The sequence below is a fragment of the Camelus ferus genome, chromosome 1, assembly GCF_009834535.1.
Source record: "Camelus ferus isolate YT-003-E chromosome 1, BCGSAC_Cfer_1.0, whole genome shotgun sequence".
Lineage (NCBI taxonomy): Eukaryota > Metazoa > Chordata > Mammalia > Artiodactyla > Camelidae > Camelus > Camelus ferus.
In genome coordinates, this window is record NC_045696.1 from 68,669,340 (window position 1) to 68,681,594 (window position 12,255).

Consider the following 12,255-nt stretch of genomic DNA (forward strand, 5'->3'; position numbering starts at 1 on the left):
GACATCTTAGTCAAAGCCTTGATAATATAGTCAGTGTTTCCAATAGTGTCCTCTTACAAGAACAGATTCTTATTGAACTTATGCAAATAAATATATGACTATGAAAGTAAGAATACTCATTGAGAGTTTCCAAATTCTGGGGGAACTGGGAAGGGAGAAAAAGATAAATGTGTCATCTTTGTTGGTAGCTTAAGATAAAAGGGGGAAAGTTTTCCTCAAATCTGGAAAAACTAAAACTTTTTTAAAAATTGGTGATGTTTCAAATAAAAAATCATAGCAATTGTAATCATCCTCATTGGTTTATTCTGTCCCACGTTATTAATTCTTATTCTGCTGGAATCCAGTTTGTCCCTTAGTTCTGGAAATCCCTACTCAGTTCAGTTTTATGACCTTGATATTATCAGAAATATGTGTTCTAGAGTACTTGTTTGAGTCCTTTCCATGAATCTCTCTGAAGATGACATGTATTTGCAAAAGCATCAAAGTAAAAGAGTAACTCTGTAAATGACCAAGGCTTTAAAATGGCCATGGCTAAAGATCTCATGAAACTTCATTATAATGCAGTTGACAAGGAAATTTTCTTATTTCTGTGACACTTCAAGGCAATAACCAGAATTAAAAGTGATAACATACCAGGACATATCAGATTGCATATAATTTCTGGAACACTTATATTAATAACAGCCACATAAATATAATCTAAGGAGGTTTAGTATCATTTATTTGGCAATGCTTCCTATGTAATCCAACATATCAAACAAACCTAATTAATTCAGCATCTCTCCTTGTAGAGGAGACATTCTTTTGAGACATTCCAGAGGCCCTCTGGGAAGTCCCAAAGTTAGTCTGAGGTCAAAAGACTACATTTAGATTTTAATTTTGGGAAATTTGTCAAAAATATCAACAGGTTTGGACTCGACTAAATAAGATTACAGATCATTATGAAACAATACTTAAATCATCTATTTGACAAAGTGATAAAGTATTTCAAAAGCAAATGCAGAAGGTTACATAGTTGTTAACAAAACTTTACTCTTAGCACTGAGAAGATTCAGTTATCAAAGATCTTATTGAGACTACATGAAGCACAGGAAATTATTTTGATAGAACATAGAACTTCTGTTTTTTAGCCAGATTACTTAATAGGTAAAGAAAAACTTTTCACAATCTCTTATCAGGAGCATACCAACAATCCAGTAAAACTTTGTCCTTTCAGTAGATTAAAAAAGAAATTCAAGATTTAGTTTTATTTTAAAAACCCTTTTAATAATTCAATTTTAGCCAACTTGATTAGACAAGATAAAATCCTTCTCTCTCTCTTTCTCTACTATATATATGTGTATATATACCCTTAATTTGTCCTCTGCTTCTCTATTTTCCTCATTTCATTCTAAAATAGCCAGTTTTACTTTAGGACAAATTTACTTTCTTTTCTGTTAACAAAAAAGCACCTCCATATCTCATACCTTTTCTTAGCCAAAATCACATCCTACTTTCCTTACGCACATAATTGTTCCCCTTATTATTTCTAATAGTTCATATATAGTTGACCCTTGAACAACATGGATTTGAACTGCATGAGTCCACTAACATGCAGATTTTTTCAATACATATGTACTACAGTACTACATGATCTGAGTTGGTAATTCCATTGGGCAGACCCCCTTCCCCCATTTCAGTATGTGGGTTTTTTTTTTTTTTTTCTGTTGAGCTGATCAGTTTTCCCAATGAGGAACTGTCCATTATCCGTGTATTTGAGGGGACGATGGGTAGGATATAATGCTGCCTTCTAAGTTTGGTAGCGGGCTAAGGGAGTGCATCTATTCAGTATGTAAACTTTCACTGTCTTTCTGATTGCTAGGTGGTACTCCCTCCCTTAACTATGCCTGAGTCCCTGAGCCCAGAGTCCCTTTGGGTCAATGTCTTCAGAGAATAAACCTCCACTGTTCATCCTGGAGTAAGTTAAGAGTAGTTACCAGGCTGCATAGGAGTGGGGAAAAGGAAATTTATATAGAGGCTTTCAACCAATCCTCCCACTTCAGGCTTCCTAATACCCACATTCAGAGCTACTTATTGCCTACAGTTTTTTAGTTTTTCTGAAATTGTACCACATCATTTGCCTTGCACCTCAGTTTTCCCTTGCCTAACTTCTATTCCAGATTTCTCTACTCTGCTAAGTCATTTCCCTATCACTAGTCCATCAGTTTTCTAGCTTCTAGCCATTCTCTTTGCCCTTGTGTATTGATGCCCTTTTCCCCCTTTTACATCACACAGTAGGATTGCAAGCGTGATCAGAAGGAAATGCATATGTTCAATCCACCATGTTTAATTAGAAGTTATTAACCTATTATAGAGATGGAGAAGCTGAGGCTCAGGGAAGGATGATGACTTACCCCAGGTCATATTACACAACCAAGCTAGAAATAAAATCTCTAGTCTCCAGGTGAATGTTCTTTGTGAAAGAACCAAAAAGGTATGAAAACAAGAGGAATGCACACATTTAGTAGCGTGCTTTGGGGATGTGGGAATATATAAAAGCAGAGTACTGATGAGAGTGGCCTGAGAGGAAATGAAAAGAGGTGGTTAGGAAAAAAGGAAAGGTTTTCATCCGTGGGTTTTCCTGCATCTTGTGTTTCACTGTCTTCAAATTCCTTCAAGATATTTATTATCTATAAGAACCTTTCTATGTGTTTACCACTCTTCTTTTTCAAGCCAGACTCCTCACTGTTTCTATCCTATACTCTATTATTTCCCAGAAATATATGGTGTTTTCAAAATATGATTCTACTCAGATTGCCCATAGTCTCAGATGTTTGCAATGACTCCCCATTACGTATGAGGTAAAATCCAAATCCCCTCATTATTTCAATAATTCAAATTCCTGAACTGTTTGAGGAGAAGGGTTTATAGGGGAACAGTGGATAAGGAATAACTTGACAGAAGAAGGGACAATAAGCACTGGTGACAAGGAGGAGACATTAAATATGACTGAGGTAAGCTTGGATGACTAGGGCAAATTAGAACAGGAAAGTCAGAGACGTTGATGAGCGTGGTTTTGAACGTGAGGATGTAGATACGGCGATATGAGAACCATGTGGAAATGTCTAGCAGACATATGGAAATAGGTAGTGAAAGGTGTAGCCATGTGTCACAAGATCTCAGGACTGGCAAGTTCTTACATGCTTCCCACTCCAGTGCTGGAAGGAGTGAAAGAATATGATAACTCCAAGGGTCACCAAACTACTTAAGCCCACCCAAATATCTCCATCCTAAACAGGTTTCCTTTGATTTGATGACTCTTTAGAAAATCTCTTTAGGATTGGGATATTTGGGTGGGTTTAAGTAGGAGAGGAAAAAGAATAAGAGGGGATAGGTATATTAATATTTCTAATCAATAAAACACTCTTTGTTGTTGTTAAAACTGAAGCATACCTAAAACATAATTGCCTGATATCTGCAGTGATATTGATAACTGTATTAGTTTCCTGTTGCTACTGTAACAAATTATCATAAATTCAGTGCCTTAAAGCAACACAAACTTACTATCTTATAGTTCTGGAGGTTAGAAATCTAAAATCAGTCTCACTGGGCTAACGTCATGTGTCAGCAGAGCTGGTTCCTTCTGAGGCTGTAGGGGAGAATCTATTTCTTTGCCTTTATGAGCTTCTAAATGCTGCCTGTATACCTTGACTCATGGCCTCTTCCTCTATCTTCAGAGCTCATCACTTCAATCTCTGATTGTATCCTTAAAATTTTTTTTCTGACTTTAACCCTCGTATAAGGACCCTTGTGATTACATTGGTCCATTTGGATAATCCAGGATAATCTCCTTGTTTCAAGATCCTTAAATTAATTACATCTGAAAAGTCCCTTTAGCCACGTAAAGTATTATATACTTTATATATTACAAACATATTACAGGTTCTGGAGATTAGGACATGGATATCTTTGGGGAACCATTATTCAGTCTACTACAATAACTTTCTGGTAACACTCAGAACCCTTAGTTCTTGTCAGCCTATGGTCTACATATATATTGATATCAATGAATGAGTGAATGAATGAGCCAAAACCTTCGAATGATTTAACAAATATTCATTATTGGGTCCATTATCTGATAGGTCATGTTTCGAACTATCTGCAAAGGAGGTCCAGAAACCAGTGCTTATTCTATAAACTTGATCCTGCATTGGTCTCAGAGCAAATTCTCTGTCAATATTAAAATGGCAGCCAATTCACTGATTACTATGGAATTAAGACAAGAGAAGAGAAGTCTTTTCATTTTTGGTTTCATCATAACGTTTCTTTGTTATAAGTATCTGGATACAAGAAAGGTAAACAGAGCAACAACACAGACATAGCCCAATCTGAACAACTGCTCTTGGCCAAGGGAATCATTTGGTAGCCTTGAGGGAGAGACTCTGCAAATGCTGTCTGAAGCAGCCCCTCTGGGTGAGCACCCCTCCTGCCTGCCCCAGGCAGCTTGGGTTCCGCTGTAGGTCCCAGGCCCACATTTGTGGCCTGCCTTCAGTGTCTGCTGTGAGTTTGACCCTGGTGTTGGGGTGCCTGCCCTCCCTGTAGCCTGAGTGCCTGATGCTGCTGTGGCCTTTGGGATTGCCCCCTGTGTGGGCTGTGAGTTTGACCCTGGTGTTGGGGTGCCTGCCCTCCCTGTAGCCTGAGTGCCTGATGCTGCTGTGGCCTTTGGGATTGCCCCCTGTGTGGGCTGTGAGTTTGACCCTGGTGTTGGGGTGCCTGCCCTCCCTGTAGCCTGACTGCCTAACCCTGCTGTGGCCTTTGGGATTGCCCCCTGTGTGGGCTGTGAGTTTGACCCTGGTGTTGGGGTGCCTGCCCTCCCTGTAACCTGAGTGCCTGACGCTGCTGTGGCCTTTGGGATTGCCCCCTGTGTGTGCTGTGGGTTTGACCCTGGTGTTGGGGTGCCTGCCCTCCCTGTAACCTGAGTGCCTGACGCTGCTGTGGCCTTTGGGATTGCCCCCTGTGTGTGCTGTGGGTTTGACCCTGGTGTTGGGGTGCCTGCCTTCCCTGTAGCCTGAGTGTCTGATCCTGATGTGGCCCTTGGGATTGTCCCCTTCGTGGGCTGTGGGTGTGTCACCCTTGTGGCCTGAAGACCTGCCCCTTGTGTGGCTTGTTCCTCCTGTGCCGACTGTTGGCTTTTCATCCTTACAGCCTGAGAATATGTCTTCCATGGGGCCTTTGGTCCTGTCCCCAGTGTGGACTGTGAATGTCCCCACCCTGCAGGTAGTGGGCCTCCTTCTTGTATGGGCTGTGGGTCTGTCCACTCTGAGGGAAGTAATCTTGCTACTCGAATGGACTGGGGGCCTGTTCCCCGTGTGGCTTGCCGGTCTGCCCCTGGTGTGAGCAGTTGGCCTGTGTCCCCTTTGGGCTGAGGATCTGCCCCAGGCACTTGGGTCCTTGCAGCAGCATGGCTAGGCCTTGAGCCCTTATGAGCACAGGAATACCCACTCCCCTGAGTCTCCTTTGCCTCTGCTGACTGGTTCCTGGGTAGGTTTTGGCCACACACATCACCAATGCAATCAGAGGAACTCCTAATCTCCATGTGGGATAGAGGGGATTTGGATGGCTCTGTCATGCAGTTTTGTAAGTTCTTCATACAGAAGCCCAGGGTGCATGCCTCACAATTGGCTGTGTCATGGGACCCATCCAAAGGCACCTCCAGTTTCACTGGTATCTCTGAAACCTTGACGCCATTTCTGTAGAATTTTTCTAGAATATGCTGTACCAGGTTGTTCAGAATCCTCTGGGTGCTATCCAGGGAGAACTCAGGCTTCTCAAATTGAGACCGGGAACACTTCCGGCACCTCTGAGCAAAAGTCCTCATAAGCACCTGCCCCTGGGACTTCCGGGGCTCCAATTTCATGTGACATAGAATCTGCACTTGGGCAGAAGCCCACCTTCGTTGGCATGAGGAACACTGGAACCTGCAAACAGAAGGAAGAAGATTATTGTTCCCTCAACTGATTGTTGACCTGAGGGAAATGGGCCAGGCTTCAGTCTCTAAGAACCCTTTCAATTTGAGAAAGTGCATGTGATAATTGACAATTGGACAAGAATGAGAGGGATTGCATTTCTAATCAAGCTTTTTCCTGTGACCCACTGAACTTCCACCCATATGTGGCCCCATGTCTACTTCTTTGCCAGTAAAACATCTCTGCATGTCTTAGAGAGAAAAACATTTCTGTCATTTTTCCAGTGAAATTTGGTCTTCACAAGGTCATAGAAAACTCTTATAAAGTACCCATTTTGAGGCAAGCACTGCACTTGGTGCTTTACAGTGTTGCCCCATTTCATCTTTAAAGCACCCCCTGAGGTTGGCATTATTGAGCCCAATATCCACATAAGGAAACTGAGTCATAAATGATATACAACTTGCCTAAGGACACACAAAGTAAGTAGAGCCATATTTCCAATCCCAAAGCCATTTGAAACCAACCTGGTTTTATCTACCTACTATAGCACATAACCTCTATTGAAGAACATGGCTAGTTTTGCACCTGACTTGGGACCTGAAGCCATAAACCCAAGTCCATAGTTTACATCAGGAGGAACTTTGGGAAAAGCACTTCCCTTCTCTAAGCCTCAATTTTTACATCCATAAAAAGAAAAATATTCAAGTGTTATACTGTCCACATTAAATGAGATATTATAAGTGAAAACATTTTGTAAACTACAAAGTGCTTTTCAAAAGCTGGTCAATAGTTTTCTAAAACTTTGCTGGTAGGTTGCTTTTTCTTCATTTCAGAATGACTGTCAGGTCAATTTATCTGAACAAGAGAAGCACCTTCCCATTTTGGGGAGTGCATAACTGATAAAAGATATCATGAGTCCCTCAAAGAGCGCTGGCTGGTGCGGAGAGAGACTCTTACCCAGTTCACTGGGTTCCAGGCATAACAAAATGACTGCTATGCAGGCTCTGGTGAATGGCTTGAAAACTGTGTTCTGCAGGACCCCAGGAGACTTCATGTAAACAATGGGTTCCACAGCAAAAAACAATTATATATAAATATATATTTTCTATGATATGTAATATATGAATATATGTTATTTATAAATGTACTATATGGAGAAAAGACAGCCTCTTCAGCAAGTGGTGTTGGGATAACTGGTCAGCTACATGTAACTCAATGAAGTTAGATCCCTCCCTCACACCACACACAAAAATAAACTCAAAATGGCTTATAGAGTTAAATATAAGACACTAAAAACCTCCTAGAAGAAAACATAGGCAAAACATTCTCTGACAGAAATCTTAGCAATGTTCTCCTAGGACAGTCTATCAAGGCAATAGAAATAAAAGCAAAAAAACCCAAATGGGACCTAATTAAACTTACAAGCTTTTGCACAGCAAAGCAAGCTATAAATAAAATGAAAACCAACCTACAGAATGGGAGAAAATGTTTGCAAATGAGGCAACTGACAAGGGCTTAATTTCCAGAACATACAAACAGATCATACAACTCAATAACAAGTAAGTAAATAAATAAATAACCCAATCAAAAAATGGGCAGAAGATCTAAACAAACATTTCTCCAATGAAGACATACAAATGCCCAATAGGTATGTGAAAAAACAGTCAATATCATTAATTATCAGAGAAATGGGAATCAAAATTACCATGAGGTATCACCTCACATCAGCCAGAGTGGCCATCATTAGAAAGTCCACAAACAATAAATGCTGGAGAGGGTGTGGAGAAAAGGGAACCCTTCTACACCGTTGGGAATGTAGTTTGGTGCAGCCATTATGGAAAATAGTATGGAGATTCCTTTAAAAACTAAAAATAGACTTACCATATGATCATCAATCCTACTCCTAGACATATATCTCGAGGAAACTCTAATTTGAAAAAATACATGCACCCCAGTGTTCATAGCAGCACTGTTTACAATAGCCAAGACTTGGAAGCAACCTAAATGTCCATTGACAGATGACTTGATAAAGAAGTTGTGGTATATATACATGTGTATACACACACACACACACACACACACACACATACAATGGAATACTATTCAGCCATAAAAAGAATAAAATAATGCCATTTACAGCAACATGGATAGACCTTGGAGATTGTCATACTAAGTGAAGTAAGCCAGAAAGATAAAGAAAAATACCATATGATATTACTTATATATGGAATCTAAAAAAAAATGATACAAATGAACTCGTCTACAAAACAGAAACAGACTCACAGACATAGAAGACAAACTTATGGTTACCAGAGGGGAATGGGGAGTAGAGGGATAAATTGGGTGTTTGGGATTTGCAGATACTAACTACTATATATAAAATAGATGAACAACAAGGTCCTGCTGTATAGCACAGGGAACTATATTCAATACCTTGTAATGGCCTATAGTGAAAAAGAATTGAAAATGAATATATATATATGTGTACACACACACACACACACACACACACACACGAATCACTATGCTGTGTACCAGAAATTAACACAACCTTGTAAACTGACCATACTTCAATTTAAAAAAAAGAAAAACATTTTTAATAGCTACTAAAAATAAATGAACAAATGTATTATAAATAAATGACAGAGATCATACATATATATATATAGAGAGAGAGAGAGAGAGAGAGAGAGAGAGAGAGATTGAATTAACTTATGGGACTGGAGAAGGAACACTTACTCTGCCTAGGGAGATCAGGACACTTGAGTTGGTCCTTGAGGGATGCGTAGGGAGGGAGGGAGGGAGATAAGGGCCTGCTGAACAGGCAGAACTTCATGGACAAGGGTACAGAAGTCTAAAAATGTATGGCATGGCTAATAATCCATAATGAATGGAACAGAGGGAGGCAGGTAACAGGTGAAGTGGAAAGTGAAGGTCCCTTTGTGCCATATAAAAAGAGAAGACTTGATTGTCCAGATGAGCAGTTCTCACCTTCCTGATATTGGCAAGGAAGCTGGCTCCTGCAGCTGGAGGCTTACTGGAAGTTAAAGAGGAAGATAGTCAATAAGGAAGGGGCACTACTTAGGGACTCCAAGAACTAGGTTTTAATTTCTTTCTTATAGCATCATTCCCTCCTGTTATCCTCAGGTCTTTGGTAAAGTGATGTTCAAAGCCATTGCTTGGCCTTAGTCAATTCTTGAGGCTTTAAAGGAAGGTCCCAGTCCTAGGCTGGTACTGAACAGGACTAGGGCTCAGAGGGCTGTGGCAGCCTGGGGAAGCCAGCAGGACTGATGAGGGAGACAGCAGAAGTCTGTAGATAGAGGCAGTCTGCAACAAGTGAGGTGGTGAGAGAACAGGAGAACAGATTCATGGCATTCCCTAGGATTTCCAGAAATATTTAGGGAGGAAACCTAAAAAAGAAGAAACTTCCTGCTGTTAAGAAAAATGGAAGGTTAGAATCTTACCTTTTCCATCCTAAAGAAGTGTGATTACAAAAGGATGAAGAGCCTGGTGACACTTATTCTTTTAACAAGCTCTGAAAAGAACTGATCAATGCTCAGCTGAGCCTCTTGGCCCAGAAAGGCCCATGGCGGACAGACTCTCACCTACCTGCCAAATCCTCTCTGCCGATATTGCTTCCACCCTGGGGCGATACAGTCTGGCTTCAGGTTCCCATCCAACTTCAGGGTCCATCTGGCCCAGGGTTTCTCCTGCCAGATCAGTTCTTGAAATATCTGCTCCCACGTCCTGACATCCAAAGCCATTGTCTTGCTCTGAGGCTTGGAGTCCATGTTTATTGAGTAACTTTCAGTTTCCAGCAAGAGGCAAAAACAGTTTCGGTTTCCTAGCTTACACACGTTAGCTGCTGTTTTGACTTTCATTTCAGACTGAGTACACAGAGCAAACCTTCGTTCCAAAGACAGAGGGCAGCAGGGATTTGCTAATTTGTGAGCAGGCTTTACTAAGGGACGTATGAGTACAAAACTCTGGTCTGGATTCTGGGGCACCTATAAGTTAGCTTTTATTTTATTTTTCTTATATTTTTACACTGGGCAAAGCACTATGCTTGGCACTGGGACAGGTAACATCGACTAAGTAAAGCAGTTTCTACCCTCAGAGAAGCTCATGTTCTCATATAGCCACTGGAGGGTGGATGTAGGGGAGCATGTGTCCCACACTCCTTTTATGCACCTGATGTCCTCACCACAGTCCTCTGAGGGGGATTATTCCTGGTATTTTTCAGGTGAGTGGCACAGAGAGCTGGGGTACCTTGTTCAAAGCTGATAAGCAGTATAAGTGAGACTTGAACCTAGTCCTCTGTGACTCTAAAACCTGCGACATCTCCAACCACCTCCCTCCCCGAGGAGAAGCTCAGGACGGAGTTTTGGGTTTTATGTTGGCACTCTGGAGTCCGTGGGAGGAACCATCTTGAAACCCTGACCTAGTGATTTGTTCTGGTCAGATTTCCTAAGTTGTGAGGCAGGACACTAAGCCATATGAAAGGACTATTTCACTCCACCTTTCACTGTGTAAATTATGCAGAGCAGTATACAAGCAGGTGTGGAGGCCACCTTTGGAAGGCAGGATAGAGAGAGTTCCCATTCCTGGGACGAGGAGTTGGGACGAGATGACCTTAAAAGCCACTTCTAACTCAAAGAGTCAGAGATTCTAGAAAGTAAGCTCTGTCCCTCTAGGGTTTAAATTCAAGACAAGCAGGACACTTATGTGATAAGGATTGAGGGGGTGGGACTGAAAGAGGAGGTGGAGGCCCTGTTTATGGCAATAATCCACTTGATAATTTATTTCAATAATTCCTCTAGCTTGGGAGTGGATGAGGATGGAGGGATTGGCTTAGTTAAAGGAGAGAAACAAGAAATGTGGTCCTTATGGAGCAATAATTTTACTCACATTTTAAACATCTCTTTAACTTGTTAGCATAAACACTGTAGATATACACAGAACAGATGCAAAAAAATTTTATGGTGATTGATCTGGGGAACACTGAGGCTGGATGATTCCTAACCTAAATCCATTTCTCCTACCTCAGAGCTTCAGAGAATGGAGAAGAGACTTCTGGACTAGGAGTCCCTGCTGTGTTGGTGATGCCATACAAATATCACCTCCTGGACCCTGGGATGACCTGCCCAATAAGTGGCAGAGCCAGGACTCAGATTTCTCTGATGCCACACTAATTCTCATGAAAGGATGGGCATATCTAAAGAAAGAATGGGTTGCAATAGTAGAAGAACAGATAGAAGGCACGGGGAGCTGTTTTGGGGCATCTGAGTGGGGGTCTTCGTGCTGCTCCACTAAGGACTGTGCTCACTGAGCTGAGGCCCCTGGGCATGTGCTAGTTAGGACAACTTCTCAGCAAAAGGTCAGCCCGGAGAGGGAGGGAGGTGTTGAACTCACATCATCCTAGAATGTAATGGAAGGAGCTGGTTCTCCTCCTCATTACTGACCCCACTGCACATTACAGATAGTCACAAACACAACAGGGAACAAGTGAAGTTAAGGAAAAGCAGAATTGGACAGCCGCATTAAAAAGATTCATTAACACATTTATCAAATATGTATAACCTGCTAGTCCTTATTCTCAGGCAGGATGCAACCCAGCAGGAAGAGCCAAGTATATAAAAGAGCATCTAGTTTTCCTTCGCCATGTCTCATTTTTCTCAACTTATCGTTTTGGTTAAGAGCATAGATCTGGAGCCAGCGGGCCTGGATTGAATCCTAGTTTCACTGTTTACACCTTGGTGGCCTTGGACAAGTCCCTTTAACTTCTCTGTGCCTCAGGTTCTCCATCAAAAAAGTAAGGATAATTACATTATCTACTTTGCCAGTCTGTTGTGAGGATTCAATGAGCTTGAAAATAGTTATTGGCACTTAGTAAGCAAATAAAAGTGTTTGCTGTTTTTCTGCTGTTGCTATGTTGCATGTTTCTTTGTAAGTTTCCATACAGTCTTTCTTAAACATATTGGGGATACAACAAAATAAAATTAAATATAAGTAATTGTATATAATTTATTTTAAAAATTATGATACATATATGTGTATATAAATATTAATTTATATATATATGTAATAGTACAAGGTGAAAAAACTACAAATAAGCACGTATATAAGGACTCCGAGAGCACAGTAGTCACTTAGGAATCCAGACGGACCGCTAAATATTCCTATCACGCCTTGTTATCTGTCCCCAAGCCACTCTGTTCTGTGCACCTCCCTGGCGAGGCCAGCGCTCCCCTAGGACTCACATCCAGCGCCTGTCTGGACAGTCCGCTCCTCTGTAGAAGGTGAAGTAAGA

General features: G+C 41.3%; 1 protein-coding gene across 2 annotated transcripts; it reads right to left on the reverse strand.

Moving 5' to 3' along the window:
- Positions 1-700: 700 nt before the first annotated feature.
- RTP4 (receptor transporter protein 4) lies at positions 701-9,781 on the reverse strand. 2 transcript variants are annotated; one of them, XM_032482471.1, is made up of 3 exons: positions 9,555-9,781; positions 4,644-5,957; positions 701-4,550 (listed from the first exon to the last, which is right to left on the reverse strand). In XM_032482471.1, the coding sequence occupies exons 1-3, from the start codon at positions 9,734-9,736 to the stop codon at positions 4,310-4,312; spliced, it is 1,737 nt and encodes a 578-aa protein (XP_032338362.1). In that variant the 5' UTR covers positions 9,737-9,781; the 3' UTR covers positions 701-4,309. The 2 variants fall into 2 exon arrangements, with proteins under 2 accessions (XP_032338362.1, XP_006188933.2); XM_006188871.3 differs by having other exon boundaries at positions 701-5,957; positions 9,555-9,780.
- Positions 9,782-12,255: the final 2,474 nt, after the last annotated feature.

Coding starts and splice junctions, on each gene's coding strand:
- RTP4 (XM_006188871.3), bottom strand. CDS start 9,736: ATGGACTCCAAGCCTCAGAGCAAGACAATGGCTTTGGATGTCAGGACG. Junction 5,958..9,554: donor CGGCAGAGAGGATTTGGCAG/GTAGGTGAGAGT, acceptor TTCTGTTTGCAG/GTTCCAGTGTTCCTCATGCC.